General features: G+C 40.6%; 1 protein-coding gene across 1 annotated transcript in view; it reads left to right on the top strand.

Moving 5' to 3' along the window:
- USH2A (usherin) overlaps window positions 1-22085 on the top strand; it is a 652515-nt gene that overhangs the window by 549319 nt on the left and 81111 nt on the right. Inside the window, exon 60 of the mRNA XM_019549473.1 lies at window positions 8429-8783. Within this exon, the coding sequence (XP_019405018.1) occupies window positions 8429-8783 (355 nt within the window). The remainder of the gene's footprint in view (window positions 1-8428; window positions 8784-22085) is intronic.

The following is a 22085-nucleotide window of genomic DNA, read 5'->3' as shown; positions in this document are numbered from 1 at the left end:
ATTTAAAAATTGCAAATTCTCTGATAAAAAAATCCCAAATTTACTCTTTAAAATACCCCAAAATCCATGGTATTCCATGATTAAAATAAAACACCATTATATATATATGGAGAGAGAGAGAGACCAGTTGGGCATATTTTATTTATATATTTATGATGTTAAAGCAATTTGGAAGCTTTAATTATTATCATGCCTCTATCATGATAATAAAATAAATTCTAACTATCTATATGCTTTGGTAGACAAGGTTCTTTGGGTAAATCTGATATCTTTTATTAGACCAGTTCAAATAGTTGGAAACATTCTTCTTAGCAAGCTTTTGGGTTTAAATACCCTTTGTCAGGCTGAGGAAGCATCTCCAGTTGGTGTGTGTTCTTCCTGGATGTAATGAATAGTAAAGAAGCCAAAGGCTAGTATGCATGGAAGAAATCCAGTTAGTGAAGATGTAAATTGAGTAGTCAGTGGGTGAGAGACAGGCAGAGGGAGCTGGGGGGACAGAGGAAGGGAAATGAATTTAGTTGGTAAATAGTGGAGAGGTACCTAGGGAGGCAGATGTTAGGCAGGTGATAATGTGTCATAAATCCAATGTCTATATTTAGTCCATGATTTTTTGTATCCAGGAGGTTGATAAAGTGAAGTTCATAGGTACGTCTGTGCTTTGTGAGTTCCCTTTGAGGATTAGAGCTGAGAGATTGGAGACAGTGTGCTTTTCTTGTGAGAAATGTGTCCCCCACCAGTAATTGGGTATTCTTGTCTTTAATAGATTTCCGGTATACATTCATTTTGCACAGTTGTTGTTTGGTCTCTACTACATATTTTCCATTAGGGCATTTGGTGCATTGAATGAGATATATTACATTTCTGGACATGCATCTGTAAGATCCAGGAATGCTGATGGTTCTGGTGTGGGATGCAGTAATTGTGGAGGGGTGGATATATGTTGGCAGGTTTTACATTTGTCATGATGTGGTCTGGATCCATTTGGTGTGTTTTGGGTCGTAGGAAGTTTGCATCTAGTGATGAGGTTAGCAAGGTTTGGTGCTTGTTTGAAGGTTAGGATGGGTGGTTCTGGGAAGATCTCTTTAAGAATTGGGTCTCCTTCTAGTATGGGTTGCAGTTGTTTGAGGATTTTCTGTATAGGTTTGAGGGAGGGGTGATATGTTATAACGAGTGGTGTGTGATTCATGTGGGTTTTCCTTCTGCACTGCAGCAATTCTTCACATGGTATCTGGGTGGCTCTTTCAAATATGCAACCTATCCATCTGGAGGAGTGTGTGTAGGGGTTCGTGAGTGTGTTTGTGGGGGTGGGGTTATGGGGTGATGGGTGTGTGGCTGGCTGTGTGGAGGTAGGGGGATATGAGGTGTGTGGGGTTTGTGGGTAGGTGTATGAGGTCCTTGTGGGGGGGTTGTGGATGTGGGGTTTGGGGGGCAGTTTGGGGGGGCTGCCATACGTCTGACCCCCCACCCACCCTCTGTAATGCACAGCCACTGGCAATAGCAACAAGCCTGGCCTGTTCCATTAGCACATGCATTTGGACAGGTACTGCTGGTGGTGCCAGAAGCCTTCCCGGTCCTGTCCAAAGGTGCCCACTAGTGGGGCAGGTGAGGCTGGGATGGGTCTGTTTGCCATGTGCAGACCCCGGATCAGGCGGTGCTGCGCCACCAAGGGGTTGTGCCTATAGCAGGCTATGGCCCCGACAGCCCAGCTGGCAGCTGCTCCCAGTGCTGGGGGCTTTGCACTGCAGGAGGTGCAGGGTGGCATGTTGCAGCCCACCTCGAAGCTCCACCCAACCGCACACCACCCCCACATCCACCCACAAACCCCATAAAACCCAACCCACATCCCCCTACACCCTGACCATAAAACCTGCCCCATCCCCCTACACCCCAACCACTCCTCATGCACCCCACACACCCCCATATATGCACCCACACACCCCATACCCCACCCAGAAACCACACAGTCCTCCTCCCTCCCCTATATCTCTACTTTTCTGGAATGGAGCCTGGGTCTGGGTCACTGTTGCAGCATTGCCCTGCTCCTATTTGCTCCAGCACACTGAAGCAGCATGCTGGTGCATCAGGGGCACCATAGAGATGCTCTGGCTAGATGGCAGAGTATCTCTCTGGAGGACCCAGCCTCTGTTTGCTTCAGGGCACATTCCAGGAGTGTGACCTGTGCCACTTAATTTTCCCTGTGGGTTTTTTTTTTTAATACCAGGTTTTTTTTATTCTGAGGTTGAAACAGCAAAACTGGAATGAAATGAAGGCTGTTGAAATAGCCTTGAAACAAAATGAGGCTGATCAAAACGTTTTGAGAGTCAAAATGTTTTGACCATAGGCTGGGGATGGGAAGTTAGTCCAGCTGGCCTGACTTCCCATCCCCAGTACAAGAACTGGCAGTGGGTGGGAAGCAGCCCAGCGGGGCTGCTCCCCCAACCCCCGCGCTTGATCACGCTGGGAGCAGGAGGCAACCTAGTGGGGCTGCTTCCCTGACCCCCATGCTTGATCACACCAGTGGTGGAAGGCAGCCCAGTGGGGATGCTTCCCCGTCCCCTGTGCTTGATCGCACCCTGCTGGGCTGCCTCCTGCCTCCAGCGCGATCTAGCGCTGAGGATGGGAAGTCAGCCTAGCTGCTCTGATTCCCCATCCCCAGCGAAACATGAAACAGTGTCAAAACAGCCTTCCTGTTTTGATGGAACAAAATGGAACAGCTGTTTCGACTCAAAATGAAATTTGAGACTAAACACTGTTCCGTCAAACTGTCGAAACTCAAGGCAAAATGGAACGGTGCAGTTTCGCAGTCCTACTGCCCATCCCTTTTAGTAACTTTTTTTAAGGAACTTGAGCTGGGTGGAGTAAGATCACCGTTTACTGCCTACATCTACATGTGCACCTAATAAGTGGAACCTGAGCTCCAAATGCATAGGGAATCTGTGTGGAAATCTTTGAAGTTGGAGTGTCAAGTTCTGTCCCAGACCTTCCCTTCTCAAAATCTCCTACACTTGCTCTTCAGGCTTCCTGTAGTCTCAATTCTTCAAAAGCTTTGGGTGTACCTGGGATATTTTAATTGTATTGCAGTTGTGGGGAAGGAGAACATATTTCTGAAAGTGAGCAATCCAAATTCCTTACTGCCTTTAAGATCGTGTAAGAATAAGTCAAGAAAATTCACACTTGCCCTAAAAATATTAACAGATCATCGAAAAATGCCTCTTCTTTTTAAATACTTTTTTTCATTTGCTCCCTATTAATTGTTCATGGAAAAAATATATTTAATCTATGTATAAAGGGAAATAAAGTATTTGTTATAGTCCACGACGTGGCTTCACTCTGTTGGTTTTGTAAATAAAGCTGATGATTATAGCTGCTTTTCCATGGCAGCCATAGAAAGGGAAAACAGGAAATATAATGCAGAAAGCCTGCTTCAATGAAAAATACTGTAAATTGAATTTGACAGCATTTGATGGCATTTGATTATTCTAGTCACAGCCAAACAATGATATAAAGAGTAATATGAAACAGAATGTGTTACTGCCTAGCAGACTCAAAAGCAATAAACCTTCCTCCAATGTGACACAATCACTTCACAATCATAATTGTAGCCTGTTTGATACCTCTGAGTACAGCAGAAGGGCACTGACTGACATAGATACATTTTGTTTTTTATTTAAAGTGAAATGAAAATGGCGCACTGGGGCTCCAGATACAATCGTTATATTCACCTACATAGGCATGAATCACTTGGCAGTTATTTCAGCTGAAGTTTAAATGTGCTTAGACAACAACAATATCAAATCTTTCTCAGATAGCTGCAAAAAAAATCAGAAATTTGTAAGGACAGAAATGGGATGTAAGCACATAGTTCTTTTTCATTTTGTAGCTATACATAGCCTCATATTGTTATAACAACAATACTGCAGTGTTTCCAGGGGAGGTTATGGCATGTAATTTCTTCTTCATCATTTGCCTCTTCCTTGCTGTATCTCCACCAAATAAATTCATTTAACTCAAAGCACTGAATGTTTGGGGAGCAGTGTGTGCAAATCTTTCCATTAAAATTGCAGAAGCTGGACTACTTGAAACCTCCTAAAAATGCCTACAAATTTTCTGTAATTCTGACAAAAAGTGTGGTGTTAGGGGTTTGGTAATATTTTACTTCTCACTTGTGAAACAACTGTGAACAGAGAAGAAAAGTGCTCTATTTTTTTGGTGAGAACCACAGTTGAATATTGTCTCATGCAAAACATCCCTTCTCATTCACAATCATGCAATGCTCCTCTCTTTTCCATTCATCATTACATAACTTCCCTGTGACAGCTATAGAAATTGCTATAATGGAAAGATACTATAACAGGAAAAGTTAACAGTTCTATTTGTCTGCTACTCAGATATAACTGGAAACAAAGCAAAACAGCACTATGTGACCATCAGAGGGTCTCCAGCTGTTGCTCTTCACTCACCACCAGCAAGTGCTTTGTGGTTGGGAATTGATCTCATAAAAGCAATACCTGTAAGATAAGAAATAGGTGAGGCCTGGTTCAGATCTAGCTTAAGTAGGAGTATCTTCCTTGAAAGACCCTGAGCTAAACTCTGTAGGAGTACATGATTTAGATAAAAGATGTAATTGAGATTAATAGTGTAATCCACACTGTCCTGGCACTCAGTGGATAGGCAAATAAGTATAATTTAGAGCATAGGCAAAATAAGAGGTCAAGCTGAAAAAGAAACAGGAGGATGTAAGATACAGGACATGCCCACCTTCTGTTGACACCTCTAAGTTGCTCTTTTTGTGGCTCCAATTATGTTCATTTTACATACCACTGAGTGCCAGATCAGTATATATTACATGACTTTGCCCCTTACCTTTATATTCAGTAACACTTCAACTTGGTGTGTAACTTACCAGACACTCAGACAGTGGTGTAAGTATAAAGACCTCCATGGATAGATGTGCTGACATAGGAAACCACTGGATTTGGTTCACACTTACCACTTTTGTCTGCAATTATTCTGAAATTTGATCTGATTGACTGTTTTAATGAGCATAAAGTTCATTTTATTTTTGTATATTGAGGACAATATAAAAATGAAAAACAAAATATGTATGTGTTGCAAGTCAGTAATAACTAGGGCTATTTTGGTGCACCATATGAAAAACCATATTAGGAAGCACTGTGGAGCTGCATTGTCCCTTTAATAACTTTTGGGGATATTATCCCTCAGTCTTTCCAGAACAGTGATTTTTTCCTAGCCTGGGAACAATGTGAACAACTACATTCTGTTCTTGGTCTTAGAGGGAGTGATGGCTCTGTAAGGGCATTCTGAACATGGCCACAGAGGTGTAGCTGATGGAGCCAAAACTGCACAGATTCACTGATTTTTCCCTGCCACATAAGGCAGATGAGGGGCAAGTGCTGTGATCACTATTGTAGCTCTCTGGATATAGCTGTGTAGCCATCTGGCAGGAAGAATTCCTTCTCCTCACTACTTCTGCTCAGGCTCAGGTTTGGGGTGGGGGTGGGGAGAATTTGCCCTCATAAAAATAACTGCATCTGAACATCTCTAAAATGAGCGTGGGCAGCAAATCACAGTATGCAGCTTCAGAGACAGCTTTCAGCTCCTGAAAATGCTTTTCTCCTATGCAGTTCATTGTACATAAGAAACACTTCCAGTTAAATGAGCAGTTGCATACTAAATCTTAAGTCGATTGAAATGATTACAGACTGTTCAAGCACTTCTGTTCAAAGTTTATTCATACATGAAGATATTCTGGTTTTTAGCACCACAGATGGAATCATTTACCTAACCATAAGTTTCATTCATTAAATATTCAGCAGTAATAAGATCTAAATACTTAACCAGACTACATTGTTCAGCTTTGCTTGTAGATGAGCTAGTGGTTGGTGGCATATTTGATCTTTCAGTGTGAAGAAGCTGTTTATCACAGAATTTCTAAAATGTTACTAAAAATGAACTTGTAAATTTGAAGAAGTGCTATAACAATTAATTGAATTGCTATGCTAGGCAAGCCCAGATACCGGGTATTAAAGACACCTTTATTACACTTAAAATATCACCACTTTTCACTTCTGTGCAACATTCCTTATTTTTAAATACATTGAGAGGAGGGACAGGGATTTAGGCATATTATCTTGTAGAACTGAGTATAAGTGTGTAGGATACTTTACAGGTAAGTAAGACACAAGAATTGTGTCCATGTGAATTAGAAGTTAGCTGTAGCACATAACCAGTGCATCTATCATAGAATCATAGGAAATAAGAGTTGGAAGGGACCTCTGGAGGTCATGTAGTCCAGCCCCCACTCAAACCATCCCCAACTATATCATCTCAGCCAAGGGTATATCTTGATGGGTCTTAAAAATCTTGGTTTTTGGTATCACCTTGGTACCGGCTGTGGCAAGAAGAAATTAAATCATTTAGGGTAGTGAAGAGCGCTAGTGTAATGAAGGGAGGAGGGGAGGGCATGACTGGGACACCAGGGAGTGCAAGAATGGCAGCCACTACCACTGGTACTGCCAGTACAGAACCAGCTGTTTCCAGTGCAACAGGCAGCCTGGTTCAGCCTCTGCTGCCCCCCCAGAGCACAGACTCTGGTACGTGTGCCTCTGGTAGAGAAACTAAAATGAGGTTAGAGTCACTTTTTGCAACCTTTGCCTTTACATTGATGAGTACAGTGTGTGATGTTTGTGTGAGAGTTGTGCATATGATTTTACTTCACCATGGAGAAAAGTGTGCAAAAAATCCAAAGTGATGCCATACTTTGGGACACATGACCAAGGATGGAGTATGGCTCAGGTGGCCAACCTGCAGCATGGGTGCCACAAGTGGCATAGGCAGTCTGTATGTGGGACACATGTCAAGTTGGAGAAGGTGAAGAAAGCAGTGCAACAGATTGGACGGGGAGCACAGGGAAGGGAGCAGAAAGCAGAGCAGCAGATTGGGCAGAAGGAGAAAATTGGAGTGGCACTTGGGGAAGGTGTGGGGCTAATTTGTGGCATGCCAGCCAAAAAGGTTGGCTGCCATTGATTTAGGGGGTCTTGGGTATGATTTCTTTCTTCCTGTTCCTCTTAAACTCCTGCTTCAGTTGTTTTTGAGAACTACTAGAAAGTCTGCCCCACTCCTCTTCACCCAGAACCACAAATCAATTCACAGTATCAATAAGTTTAATCTTTTCTGTATCCTAGTGACACTGTATGCAGAAAATTTAGCGTGTGTGTGTACATGTCTGCATGTGCACGTGAATGCATGTGTATGTGCGTGCAAGAGTAGTACATTCATTATGTTTATAAATGCAATGGAACCTAAGGGGAAAATATTGCAAGCACTTAGTTGCTAGTTTTAAAAGCATAGATGTTTGTTGGGAGGGGGGAGATTTATCTTTAAAAGTAGTAACTGAGGTTGATGCAAGTAAATGAGAACAGACAGAATTATTTGAAATACAGATTTTCTCTTGCCAAAGAAATGTTCTTCAACCAGTGTGCATGTGGAGTAGTGATGACACCTGGTAACCAGGCAGACCAATTCCACTCCTGTGAATTTACCATATTTGTGGTACAAGTCTCAGATAATGTAATTTGCTTGTTTGTTTGCTGGCATGCAGGGAGAAAGTGGTTTTATTTATAGTGAAGGCAAAGTTTTCAGTTAAAAGAAGGAAAACACTTAAATCCCTGCACAGGGCAGCAGTCTTCACTGAGATTTCTCATAGCCTTAAATATTATGGACTTAAGTCCAGGCCAGCCTTTTTATACCTAGCAAAACAGAAATGATTTGGCAACTCTGTCTTGAAACCGAATGTCTACCTTTTTCCTTCCTCTCTAGACAGAGATCCTAGCAGGGGCTTCATTATAAAAGAGGCACTAATTTCCTGTAATCACCATTGAAATGGTTCAGAATTCCTCAGGGTTTGGCTGTAAAAGTTCATTTGTGGTGTGTATATATATACAGTATACACTACACACTATTACAGGGCTGACCAGCTGATCCCAAGGAGTTAACCTGAAGCCCCTGAGGTGCCAGTCCAGGTTCCATCCCCCTGCTCTCCTGCTGTAGCTGCCAAGGTCTCCAGGCTTCCCCATCCCTCCTCCAGCTTCTGCTTCCTGCCCCTGACACAACTTCTGCGCTCAGAAGTTGAACAGCTTTGCACTATTATATATTTTATAGGCCATGCACATGTGTATGCATATATATTGAACATAGATAGAAGATCTATATAGATGGATACTAAAGATAGCAGATAGAAAGGAATATTTCCAAGACAAAAAATTAAGCAGGGATTTCCTTGCCTGTACAGTGCGTAAAGAACTATATTGTTCACTATTACATTCTGAGTTTAGGATTTGTACTTTAGTATCAGGTACTATCTGGCTGTGGTTAAGTTTTAAATGGAATGGTTTTATTTGAATTTCAGGCGTGCTGTAGGCACTCCAGAGGAGCTGCTTTTGTTCATCTGGTCAGAAGGAGCGTTGGAATTTATTGATGCTTCGGATGCACTGCAGCCATTCACTACCTATGAATACCGTGTCAGAGCTCAGAATTCCATGGGCTCGGTAGGCAGTCAGTGGACTTCAGCGCAAACACTGGAAGCTGCACCTCGGGGCATGAAAGCCCCCTGGGCACAAGCTACAAGTGCATACTCTGTGCTGCTGAACTGGACCCAACCCATGTCTACCAATGGGGTCATTTCCCAGTATCGTGTAGTCTATCAAGAGAAACGGAGTGATCCAACATTTAGCACCCCAGCTGTTACAGCGCTAACGGTAACGGTAAGAAATAAATAATAAAACTGGCTTTTCAGGGTTTCTTGTATCTTGCTTTGACTTGTGTTATTTTCAAATCTTACTAAGATCTGGCCTAAAAGCACAATTTCCACTTTGCAGAAAATATTGATTTTAGACTTGCTTTTGTTATTTTCATGCATATATATTTGAAATTTCTGGTAAAGTGGAAGCTGCCAGACCCTGTGGTTATTCAGTAAAATTGCCATTCTTATCAGGTTTACTACCACTACTAAATGATACAAGAATGTCCACTGTGTTGAGCAGCTGCATGAGACTGGTTCTCAGACTCCTAGGCAGTGGTGCAGACCTACTAGGAACCCAGAAATCTCAATGCCTGGCCTTAAAAATTCTACAAAAGTTTGTTGAACTTCACGTCTGCTGAATGAAGCATTTTGGACCCAATGAGCTGTCATTTTTTGATGACACTGAGTTTACATTAGAAAATGTTCACCAGCCCTAATCTCATTGACGTAGAGGTCAGATTTCCAGTTAAGTATGCATAACTTGCTTATGCACACTTAACCTGAAAATATATATATCCTACACCTGGGCATGATGGCTTCCCAGTTAGATGTCTAACCACTGATAGATTCAAATGAATGCCTCAAATGAAATGCATCAGACATTATTCATACCTACCTAACTGTGGAACTGCAGTTGTATATTTTCTTTGTAATGCTTATTCTCTTATGTTTTGAACAGATTGATTATAATGAGCAGAAGAAAACCAGTCCCCTTTGAATGTTTTTAGTCAGCTGAAATGAGTACTGGTTTAAGCATATCATAAATGTTGCCATTATTTCTGCATACACCATTTTTTGTTTACAATATCTACAGAGATGTACTCATAATTCAACAGTATCAGGAGCAGATCAACTTCTGCAAGAGCATATAATACGCTTCTGTAATCCTTTACACACCTAATATGCTGTCCATCTAAAAATGTTTTACAAGTGAATATTAGGGTAGTTCCTGTGTGACACTTAAATATTATTATTTCCCGGCTGACTAAACTGAGACAAATATAGTTTTGTTTTGTTTTTCTTTGTTTTTATGTGATCTGACCAGGACTATGCTATAAATCAGTGGCGGAGCTGGTAATATTTTTTTTGGCAACTGACTATTATGTCTGATCATTTAACCATAGTCTTTCCATAAAGTATCAGCATACAGCCAGCTGAAATAGTCTGTAGTGTGCTTTGGTAGCTACTGTATTTCACAGACTTCTGAAAAACATTATTTTTCAACAGTTTAAGAGTCTGTTGTGTTAATATGGTTCTGACATTGTATTGAACTTTAGTTCCTACCAGTGCAACCTCCAATAACCTAAGCTTTTGTCCAAATGTGGTTACATGTCAAAATAATTATCAGTTGCATTGAAGATATCTTCAATTATTGATAATGTCAAATTATTAAATATTCCTTTAGCCTTCAGATAATTTACATTGTTGTACTGCCTATGACAGTGATGTGATCAGATTTAGAATTTGAAAGGACTGTCTCCTTAACATTCAAAAATAAGATCTATTAGAAAACTTACTGGGAAACGCCCTTTTGGCAATAAATGGGTAGGATCCAGGTTGAAGAAGTCATGTACTTAGAGGTGTCTCGTTCTCAAGCAGCTGTAGGGCTGTAAAGAGACCTCTCATTTGACCTGGGGCTGATTGCCCTGGGACTTAACTTAAATCAAAGCAGGAGTGGCAGAGTCATTTACATATGTCACCCTTTTGAGCTGCATTGCTTGCTTCTTCATTGGCAGGTGGTCAGCAAGAGTGCATAGTTTTACAGGCTTGCCTCTAGAATGAACCACAATAACCATACAAATGTATAATAAGATATTGCAGGAAAGAGCATTACTACATTTGCCTGGCATATTTCAAAGGGACTTGAGGTGAGACAATGGATGTGAACCTCTGCACAATCCAAGGATAAAAAGCTTTCTCCTGGGATAAATGCAAAGTCCCTTCATAGCCTAGGTTCAGTTTCCTAGAAGCTGATATGAATAAGAATAAATAAATAATACAGAAATAAATAAAGTATGTGCTAGATTTTAAATGTAGGGTGCAGTTAGCAAAGGAGAGTTGGACTTCAGGGAAATCTGGGTATCTGACTTTTTGTTTTCTTTTGAAAATCCCAGACATAATATTAAATGTGATGGCTAAAATGACAAAAATGGCAAAATGTCAGTGGCTTCTTCTACTGTCCTGTTCAGATGGCAATTAACATGTTGCTGAGTGTCAGAATTCACCTGTCCAGTCATGCATTACAGTGTCTTCTAGGCATGCCAATAACAACAAAAAACATCCAAGATGGTTGTATTGTGGGTAATAAAATCTACCAAAATGGCCTTTTAAATAATGTTGCTACAGTGTGCTTCTTTAACAACATCATTTAAAGCCCCTTAAATTAGCAGTTATTATTTACTGAATTATTATCTTCCTGGCTCAGAAATGCTTTATTTTCCCTAAACACTAACCTGAATCAAAATGGCATATTGCAAGCATATGTATAGTTGTTTGAATAATGCAGAAACGACACATCCACTTTTTCTGCTTGCCTGTTTTGTGACTATCCATCCATTTTTTTCATTCCCTTTTTTTCTCTAATTATGTTATATTATATTTCTCCTATAGGAATATTACACTGCCTTTAGGAGAGGAATGCCCGTACCCCATTCTCTCCTCAGCCACACTTGGCTTTAGACTGGTGCAACTACGTTGAACTCAGTGGAGTAGTTTCCAATTTCGCCCCATGATAGCTGACTAGAATTGTTCCTTTTCCGTTCTTAAAGCAACAATATAGCTGGAGTCTGAAGACAAAGATACTGTGTCCTGTTATGAAAGACATCCTTAGGAGATCAAGCCAATTATCAGAACAGGCAAAGACCTGGGCTCCAAGTTTCAAAGTTACAACCTTTTTGAAACAGAATTTTATCATGAAATTGCTGATATACATGTAACTGTAGCTTTGTGAATGCAACACTTTAATTAAAATGTAATTTTACTGAAGGAACTAGTGTTGCAATGATTAAACTTCTGCCCCTTTAAAATATAGCTTTCAGGGGTAGTAGGCTACATCATTTAATCTCCTAAAGCGCCTCTATTGGAGTTCCCTTGTGGGACATGCCATTAGTCATTCTCTCCCACAAATTTCCGTATTACAATGCAAGACTTAAAGTATTGAGCAAGCAATGAGCTCTGTCCTTTATTTAATCTGTTAGACTCTATTCTTATCATATTGGAATATTCCAGGAAAAAGGAGAGAGAGATGCCAATATTGCAAGGGCTGTGGTCACACCTGTTCTTTTCACTTGTGCTCGTGCTCCCAACCCACTGGACATGGCCTGATTACTTTAAGTTTGACCAAAAATTAAAATTGAAACAAAATCTTTATGGGAAATGGTAAAACATGATAAAAATGAGGGGACTGATAATGTCACTGAAGACTCTTCTACTTTGATTTCTTTTCTATCCATTTCCAAATCCATGTGAGAATTGCCTTTTGGGTTTTCAAAACACTTGACAGACTTATTCACTTTGCCTCCCTGAACTGTAGCCATTTACTTCCCTGTAAAGATGTGTTAAGCTCTATTTAATTTAATGTGTCAAATCTAGGGTCACCTAGGACCTTGAAGTCATCACTGACCACTTGAAATGTTGTGAAACCAATGGGGATAGAAGTCAAGTCTCAGTTCTAAAAGCCCAAGTTCCTACCCCTTGAACTAAAGAAGAATCTCCATTAAGTGTTAGTAGCATAGGGCCTACAACACACATGTGCGGCATTCTGATGTACTAGGCCTGCTATCCCAACCCTATGCATACCAGATTGGACCCACCGCTCTTACCCCAGGCATGCTGTACTGGGTCTGCTGCCCCAGCCCTGACTTTGTGTGCCTGGTCATTCCTGCCATCCCAGCACCATATGCCAGCCTGATCCAGTGCATGGGGCCGCATAATCTGAGGCTTAGAAATTTGATGGAACAGTGGCAGTGTTAATTGCCACTACTTCCCCACTGCCAAATTTGTGGATCTGTGGGAAGCCCTGTAGGCCAAATAACACAGCTCTGCTGGCAGATCCAGTCCACAGACTAGGCTGAGCACCACTCATCAAACCAGTTAGATTTAGGAATTGGGTATTAGCACTATTGAACACTATTAAGCACCATAGGAGACTGAAGTCCCTCTGAGGAACAACAGAGATGCAAGGTTCTCCTATGCAGCTCTCTTGTATACCTTAATCCTCCAACAGAGAATCAGACAACAGTTATGTCCTCTTTGGCCATGTCTACAAAAGATGCTGACTCTGCAGTCACTAGTGAGCAGTCATTTAGTACTTGTAGCATCACCTAAAAGCCATTTGGTGATGCTACTGAGCAGTAACTTCGGTTACACTTGTAGTACTAAATGACTGCACAGTAACCGAAGTTACTGCTCAGTAGCATCACCAAATGGCTTTTAGGTGATGCTGACTACTCAGTAGCTTGTTACTACTGTGTTACTACATACTAACAAGCTACTGAGCAGTCAGCATCACTTAAAAGCCATTTGGTGATGCTACTGAGCAGTAACTTGGGTTACTGTGCAGCCATTCAGTGTCACATCATACTTCCTGCCACATGATGCTACTGCACATTATTAATGAGCAGTCAGTGTCTTGTGTAGACATGGCCTTTGTCTACTAAGAAGGGTGCCTTGATACAAGTTGTCGTGGTGGTTATGGTGTTAGCAAATGCTTGTCCACTAGGAACTGAACTGAGACCAGCAGCTTATTTACATCATCCTCCAAAGAGACATGTACTGCAGGGAGTAACTGATGAACTATGGCGGATGTCATTAAAAAGGTCAATATTTCCCAGATAATACTATCAAGGTATCAATATTGTTTAACTACTATACATCAAATACCACAGTGAGCAAGTGTAGGTAAATTCTAGCTTGTTAGAGGCAGACACAACAGATATAAAATACTATTTTTCCAATGACCACTAATCTTGAGTATTGTATTTGGTTGTTTAGTTATTTGATGCTAGGGTAAGTCAGGACATCTAAAATGAGATTTTTATGAAGGTTTTACGTTGGAAAAAGTAATAACAAACACACATTTGGAGAAGATATGAGAAGAAGGTAGAAAGAAAGAATATAGAGGGGTAAGAAGTTAAAGAAAATGGGGCAATCATGGAGTATAGAAAAAGAAATACTAGAAAATGAGGGGGAGAAGAAGAATATAGGGTTGTACACAGCATGGGAAGTGCAACGTCGGGCTCAGTTTTATAGCAGAATTAGTAACATCCTAGCTTTGTACAGAATCCTATGGATTATCACTGGGACTCTGCCTTGACTCAGAAGTGTGCCTATGGTAAGTGAATTGCAGGATCAGGCCCCTGGTATGCTAAAGTACTTGCCTGGCAAAGTGTAACTAAAAGAGCAAAATAATAGCATGGATTACGGTTCTTAGGTCCTAAACCTTGCATGGAGTTGAACATTGCTTAAGTAGAAGCACATGAGTTCCCTTTATACTTTGTAGAATTGGGACCTTAAACTGTAAACACCTTGGCCATTTTGCCTGTTAACAAATTTTAAATGGGGTAGATGGATGAAAAACTTAAACAGACCGTTTGGTCAGTCCAACAAATATGAAAAGTTTATTGATCAATTGGCAGAGCAAGATTAATAGCTGAGGATAAGCATAATCTTCCACAAAGCAAAACTAGTCTGCCTCTTGATTTCCAGCAGCAGGGGGTCTTCCAAACAGTTTAGCAGGTGTTATGTTGAAGTTTCCAACCCCCTTCACCCTGTGACTATTTATAGATAACTGGTTCTGATATTCTAACGAGTGGTCTTTGATTAGTTTTATTAAAATGTCTTTGTTTCTCTGAAACTTCCAGAACTGGATTAAACTATGTTTTGTTTTGTTTTTATGGACCAAGAAGGTGCCAGTTATTTAGGATTTTTTTCTCCCTTGCTTACCTTTGGCATTATTTCCCCATCTTCCCTCCCCATCCCCCACTGAACTTGGCAGTGCACCTCCTGTGAAAAGGTGTTGCCAACACCGTTGGCAGTGCCTGCAGGCAATTGCCACTCACCACCTCCCCCCTCACTGCTGACACCAGCAGCATCTGCGGGTGGTTCACGATTGCCACTGGCTGCCACTACCAGCAACGTCTGCGGGTGGTTGCCAAACACTGGTTGTGCCCCCCCCCCACCACTGCTGACAGTACTGCAGCTGCCTGTGGGAGCTCCCCACTTGTTGCCACCATGCTCCTGCTGCCAACAGTGCCGTCGCTGCCAGTGGGAGTTTTCTGTGCCCCCCCCCTTCTCTACCCATTCTCTGTTTTCCTTATTTCCACTTATTTACATTCTCAATGACCTCTTGTCACACTTTTAACTTCTTTCATTCCTTGGAGATTTCAGAATAGCAGAGACTCCCTATGACTGAAGAAGGGTACTTGTGCCCAAAAGCTTGCAAAAAGCATTTTTTCCAACTACTCAGTTGGTCTAATAAAAGATACTACATCTACTCAAAGAACCTTGCCAGTTATTTAGGATTTAGTTCCTTGAGAAAGTAACAGCCAATAGGAGGACCTCTTTTCTCTTTTTTTGTCCAGGGTAGAATGCCATTTTTTTCACCTGTCCTCCCCATTTAAAACGTATTAACACACCTTCCCATGTATGGGGACAGTAGCTTGCAAATTGAAGATCCTATCAAAATACAAATAGTAAACAACAGTAATGATCATCTTTTATTAATAGAGAAATAAAAAATAGTACCTCATTAATTGAAAAGAAACAACTTCTAGGGGCTAATGATGTTCTGCATCAATCAATATATCCTGCTGCCCACAATGTATGGCTCTCCAGAATGTAATAACTACCATATTGCTCCACTCTAGGCAGAATATAAAACATATTCATATATATATGTATGTATATGTATATATAGGGATGTAGGTGTATGTGTGTGTATACACACATACACATACATATATACTGTGTCAGATTTTGTCTCCATAAATACAGTGATCAATATTTGCTAGCATTAAATTTGAGATGCCACAATCATTTATGCTTCTAAGTATACAGAAATACTGCAATGTCTCATATTGCAAGGTATATTAGCTATCAGTAAAAGGTTGTTATTTTAATGGAAACTTTCACAAGATATTGCAAATGCATATACATTCTTTCTTCATGTTCATTCAGTTATTAAGAAACCCCAGTCAAATCCCTAAGAAACCCATGGAGTATTGTAAGGAAGCAAGATAAATGTAAATGAAATATTCTATAACTGGCACATGCCATAAATTCAGAATATGTGCCACTTAGCAGAGACCGAAAGCTGTAAATGGCAGTAGGGGGCAAAAGTTAATTGGACTACTGTGCTGTTGTTAATAAGAGGAAAGTAGCCACCACCAGAAACAAGATGGCTGCCCCAGCAGTGCCCCATTACAGCCAAAAGATCATATCCTTAGCTCTGCAAGGGCTTATGGGTTAGGGGAAAATCATACACAGATGACTAATTTTTTTATGGTTCACAGCCGATCAAAGTGAAATTCAGCAGCTGTTCAGGACAAGTGACCACTCTAACGGCTGTAATATAACCCACTAAATAGAGAGGGAATTGCATGAGAGCAAGAGGTTAGCAGTGATTATCGGCAGGTGAGTGCTTTATTGAAGTTGAAAGACCATTAACATTGATGGAGTAATTATTTCAACTTGAAAGTAATTACCTTGATGGGTGATAACTTCTCCAGTGTTCCCAGATTTGATTGGACCAAACAATTGTGAACTCTTGAAGCCTAGAAAAATATTACAACAATACTGCAATGTTAAAATTATTGAAACCACTGTTAGAGTAGTTTAATTATGCCTAACAGTGGAAAGATTTTAACTTACAACAACCAGTGACCTCTCATGTATAGAAACATTTGCTTTCTGATTCAAATGAAATGACCCACACCTACCACATATGTCATAGATGTGACAGGTTTGCAAATTAATCATTTTATAAGAGGAAAAGTCTTTTTAAGCACAATTTCATAATGGAGCTGGATTTGAATTGCTGTCATTGTTCTATTTGCCTATAAATTGGGGATAGTCAATTCTGTCTTTTATGACCTGGATAAGTTTGCATCAACTGGATGAGAGTCAACTGCCACCTCATATCCAAGGCCAGTAGAAAACTGTGGGTACAATAAGACTGAAGATTCTATAATTTCCATACCATTGCAAAATATGTTGGCTCTGTTACAGGCAGCTGTTTAAATAGGTGTGTGGGGGGGGGCACTGAGAAGCCCCTTTCAAAACTGATTAAATGCTTCAGTAAGCCCACCTGCCAAGTCAAACATTTATAGTCACCTAATTAGACTGGAAAGGGTTAAATGAATTTTACATGCTTTCAAATCCAAGGGCAATAGAACTAGAAGATAATTGAGAGGAGCAGAAGAATTCTAAATGGAAAGACCTTAGCCTCAGCAATTTTTATTTAAATAAAATAAATGATCAAGGCCTCTGCAGGGTTTCCCTGGCTTCTCTTAAATAGCCATAGAAATGCCACCTGACACTACTACTGAACTTTGGAGAGATTTCATAATACCACAAGAGGGCAGTAGAGGGATTTGAGGTTAGGTGTGAGTTAGGGCTATGCGAAGCTTTGGTGACCTATTTGATTTGGAGGAGATTTGACCCGATTTAGTGGACAAATCTCTAACTCTAAATTGAATCAGGATACCCCTTAAAAGGTTCAAACTGATTTGGAAGCCTCCAAAATGATTCAGAGACAGTCAGAGATTCAACCATAAACTATACAGGCAGCAGTCCTTGACAACACAGGACACAGTTGCCTCCAGCTGGTAAGTCTGTTGTGGTGGGCAGAGGGGGGAGGGAAGGGGCATGGTGGGGGTAGCCTGGAGCACAGCCCTGGCTCCACCCACCCCACAGAGCGCAGTTGAATGGGACCTATGGGGGGGCTGCAGCCACCCTAAAATTCCCCTTAGCCCCTGCTGCTGGCTTCGCCTCAATCCAGGTGCACACACCTGCCCCCATACCCTGCCACTACTTGCCCAGTTGCCCATCCAGAATGCAGCCTGGCCCAGCCCACCCTGTGCAGATCTGGGGGCACACATCCTCTCCCATGCCCTCCTGGACTGGTGGCAAGAGCTGCCAGAGGAGCCACCAGAAGAGCAGCTCCTGGACCCATGGCGCACAATGGCGGGAGCCCCCTTCCCCAAGTCCCACGCCCCTCCACCCTGGCTGGGCAGCTTGTTCCAGCCCCAGCTCCAATCCCTCCCTCACTGTGGGGGCATTGATCTGTTCCCCACACCACGCCACTTCCCTCCTCCCTCCACCCACCACAACAGACTTACCAGCTGGAGGCAGCTGTGTCCAGTGTGGTGAGGACTACTGTCTGTATAGTTTATTGGCAAAACTCCAAATCTCCGGATCCGATTGGCTGAATCAAATCGGGACAGTGATTTGAATCACCAAAACAAATCATTGCCCCTCCAAATCAGCTGAATCTGAATCCAAAGCAAATACTTGCTTCTTCACACAGGCCTAGTGTGAGTCGGATCCCAGGCAGCCTCAATAGATTGGAAATGTTTGGTGGTTACTGAAGTCTATAGGAAGATCTACAACAGCAGTAGCCAAACTTGCTAGTCTTAGAAGTCTTTCATACTACTTCTTCTGTCATGGAACCCATACCATTATCCTAAAGACTAATGTGGAGCCAGGTACTCCAGCCCAGCAGTGGCAGTGCAGTGCCTCCTAGCCTGCTCTCCTATTATCCCCAATCTCTTTGTGGAACCCCAGATGACCTATCACAGGCAGTCGATTTCCATGGGTACTATAGAACTGACAAATTACACATCTCATGACCAGTAACCTGAGCTATTCAGTCCTTACAGCTTACTATACAAATCTGTATTACATGGGTGTTGTAAATAGGATTGAAGAAGCAGTGATACTATGCTAAGAATCTCTTTGGGAGAAATTTTTATTTCATACAACTATTTTTGTTTTATTTTATTTTATTTATTTTATTTCATTTGTAATCATATTTGTTTATTTATTAATGTATTTATTCATTAGTTCAATTTATGTACTGCCCTTTCCAACAGAGGCTTAGGGCACCTTACAATAAGGGAGCAGAATAACTTATAAAAATAGAAGAATGACAAGAGAACAAAACAAAAGTAGACTAAAATATCAACATAAAACAGAGACTCTTTAAACAATAGCTCTGCCTAGCTTTGTTTACTAAATGTCTGCCCAACTAGGAAGGTCTTAACAGCACTTGGAAAAGATGTCCAGGCTCAGGCTCCTGCAGGCCTCAAGTAAGAGAGATTTCCAGCACTCAGGAGGTACTGCTGAGAATATCCCATTAGTTTTTGCCAAGTGGACTTGGTAGCATAAAGATACTAGATACTTGCAAGTACTTGCTTTCACAAACCTTAGGAATTGTGGTGGGGCATAAGGGGGCATAAGGGTGGTGGTTACTTTTTCTGGCTCTCCTTACAATTACTTTTTCTGACATCTTTCATTGTAAGGGCCCTACTCCTTCACACAATTCAAATGACTTCTGTGTATAGAACATTTGTGAAGCCTCATAGACTCTTACTATCTTCTGACATTTGGGTCTTGAAATTCAGAGCTGTTACAGCAATCCACTTGACTGAAAAAGTGTTTGCTTTTTTAACCAAAATGAGGAGGATGCCAGTTCACAAATGTTACATCATATTGCTATGTTTGACTCAGATTTTGGAAGTCAGTCAGTTTTAAAGGAAAATACCTTTCGCAAGCTAGTGTACTTTCTCATAGAGAGTAAGAATATCTGTTGAAGTTAGCAAAGAACTAACAAAGGAGGGAGGAAAAATAAGCGTATCAGTTAACGTGTCCATATTTAAAATGTTCAGAATAGGACTATTTGATTATAAACTGTATAACTGGGTTTGACCACATTACAATACCAAATCAAACCAAACTCTATCTTGAAAATATGAAGTGACTTCAAGACGTCAGTTTTTAGTAAATCAGTTAAAAATATAGTTTTGTAAAATGCCCAACAGTAAACCCACAGGATTTCCAGATCAGAACATTTTGAAAGCAGCTTACCTCCCCATTCTTCAAACTCCAAGTATCTTGCATTTAAAATGAAAGGTAATTCTAATCTTATATTTTTATATTCCACTGGGATTATTAGAACATAAACTCTAAAGAGAAAAATCTTGCATATGTTTAAAAACAAGAAGGGGACAGATGACTCAGGGGAGTGACAATATAATATAGAGCCGTTTACCTCCGGGGAGGCAATCTGAATCCAATCCAGGTCTGTAGCAACCAAAAGTCATTCTCATCAAACAGCCGTTTGGTGTCATATGTGAGATAAGTTTAGTATTCTCAGCCGACCTCCTGTCCTTTCTCTTTACTGCTCCCTTTTGAATCCATTACCATCACTCAGCTTCATAGCCTCATTCAGACTTGGCTGTCCCTTTGCTTATAACAGTTTCCCGCTTCCTGCTTGCCAAGTGACCTTCCTTTTCAGCTCTTACTAAAAACTCAATTCTAGGAATGCATGTATAATCTTGCTGCATACTCCATTATCTGAACTTTTGTGTAGTGTACGGTCTTGGATTTATAAACTGTAAGCTCTTTGGGGTAGGGAATATGTCTGCCTGTGAGTGTATACAATGATATAAATATCATTATTGCTGTTCTCAGGGTAATCACAGTGACCAGTAACCAGGTGTGCTCCTGTATCTAGAAAACAGAATTGCAATGTATTTTTAATGGACCTAAATGTTATTTTTGACAGGAAATAAATGATAAATTCTACATGATAAGTTCTTATAAGGTGATTATGGTCCTGAGCCTTATTTTTGCTAAAGCAATTACTAATGTCATGGCTGGATACTTGTGCCCACTAGAGCCTGGTTCTGTGGTGTGCATGTGTGTGTGTGTGTTTCAAGGATGGTTATTGATCTCTTGCTGAGCTGAGATTTCAGTTTTATGCCAGATAGCTTGATTAATGGGTTGGTTTCTGTAAGTGGACTGAATGGGGATAGGAAGCACGAGCAGCCCATACCACCAACCCTAAATCCGTCAAGATGCATAGCTCATTATGAAACAGTTATCAAGTATACATGAAAAATTAATTGGGCTCAGTTTGATTCTGAAAAGGATCAGCTTTCTACTTGGCGGTCCCCCCAATCTTTCCAGATGTTGTGCACTAGCCCCTTGAGAAGCAGCGAAGGGAGATGTATTAATACATTGTATTGATTAGATCAAGACCCCTGACAGTTATTTGTAAAGATACCATCTGGCTGCTGTTCGAATTCGTTCACCAAAAACAGGACGTGACATGTTATTAATCTCAACTCTCTAAGTATAGACAGTTGCCTTTTCTGCTAAACCGCATTTTACCATTCCGTAGGAGATGGAGGCAGACCTGAAGGGTGCTGAAATTAAGGTTATTACACAAATTGAGCCATATGGTCCAAATATTTCAGCAAGAAAATTGCCAGGCAATAAAAATTGCTCCTGCCTTCCTAATGGTGTAAATTACAGTTTAACCATGGCTCTAATGATGTCCTTCTGCCGCGCTTAACTACTGTTACATGAAGGACATTGTTTTAAAAATATAAAAAACAAGTAAATGCCAGCAGCGTGTTTTACAATCTGTTAGTGTGTCATTAAGAACACTGTCAGAATTACATAAACATAATGGCAGGCAACCTAGCATACCAAAGAACCAGAATGGAAATAGAAAGTGTCTTGAAAACTCCTTTAAGCTCTGTAATGTCAAGAGCCCTTTTACTTTTGGAACATTTCCAGTCCAAAAAGATATGGCCAATAATTTATTCCAGCTCTTGCATAGCCTCTGATAGAATTTTTAAAAACAGAGAAAAGGCATTTCAGAAATTCATATTGTGTGCATCTGAAAACATATGAAGCAAAAGGTGCCTCTATGTAATAGTATAGCCATAGATAGAACTGATTGGATAGTAAAAAGTGAAAAATAATATACGTTGTTGCAAACAGAAGGGTTAATTTTGATCTCTTATGAATCTTGACTTCACATTTTTATTTGGAACATTTTCAAAATTGCAAGGAATTCAAATGGTTACACAACATTTATCATAAATGTTTTTTCATCCTAAATTCCTTTTTTCTTATTCACAATTTCAGTTTCTTGTTGTTATTTTTTTTTATAATCACCCAATTAAAATACAATGTGATTTAGGTAATGCAACACAAAAAATAAACAGTGAATAAAGTGAACAGTTTATAAAAA

The sequence above is a fragment of the Crocodylus porosus genome, unplaced genomic scaffold, assembly GCF_001723895.1.
Source record: "Crocodylus porosus isolate Cpor-Errol unplaced genomic scaffold, CroPor_comp1, whole genome shotgun sequence".
Taxonomy (NCBI): Eukaryota; Metazoa; Chordata; order Crocodylia; family Crocodylidae; genus Crocodylus; species Crocodylus porosus.
Note: the sequence above shows the minus strand (reverse complement) of the source record. Positions and strands in the feature narration are given on the sequence as shown.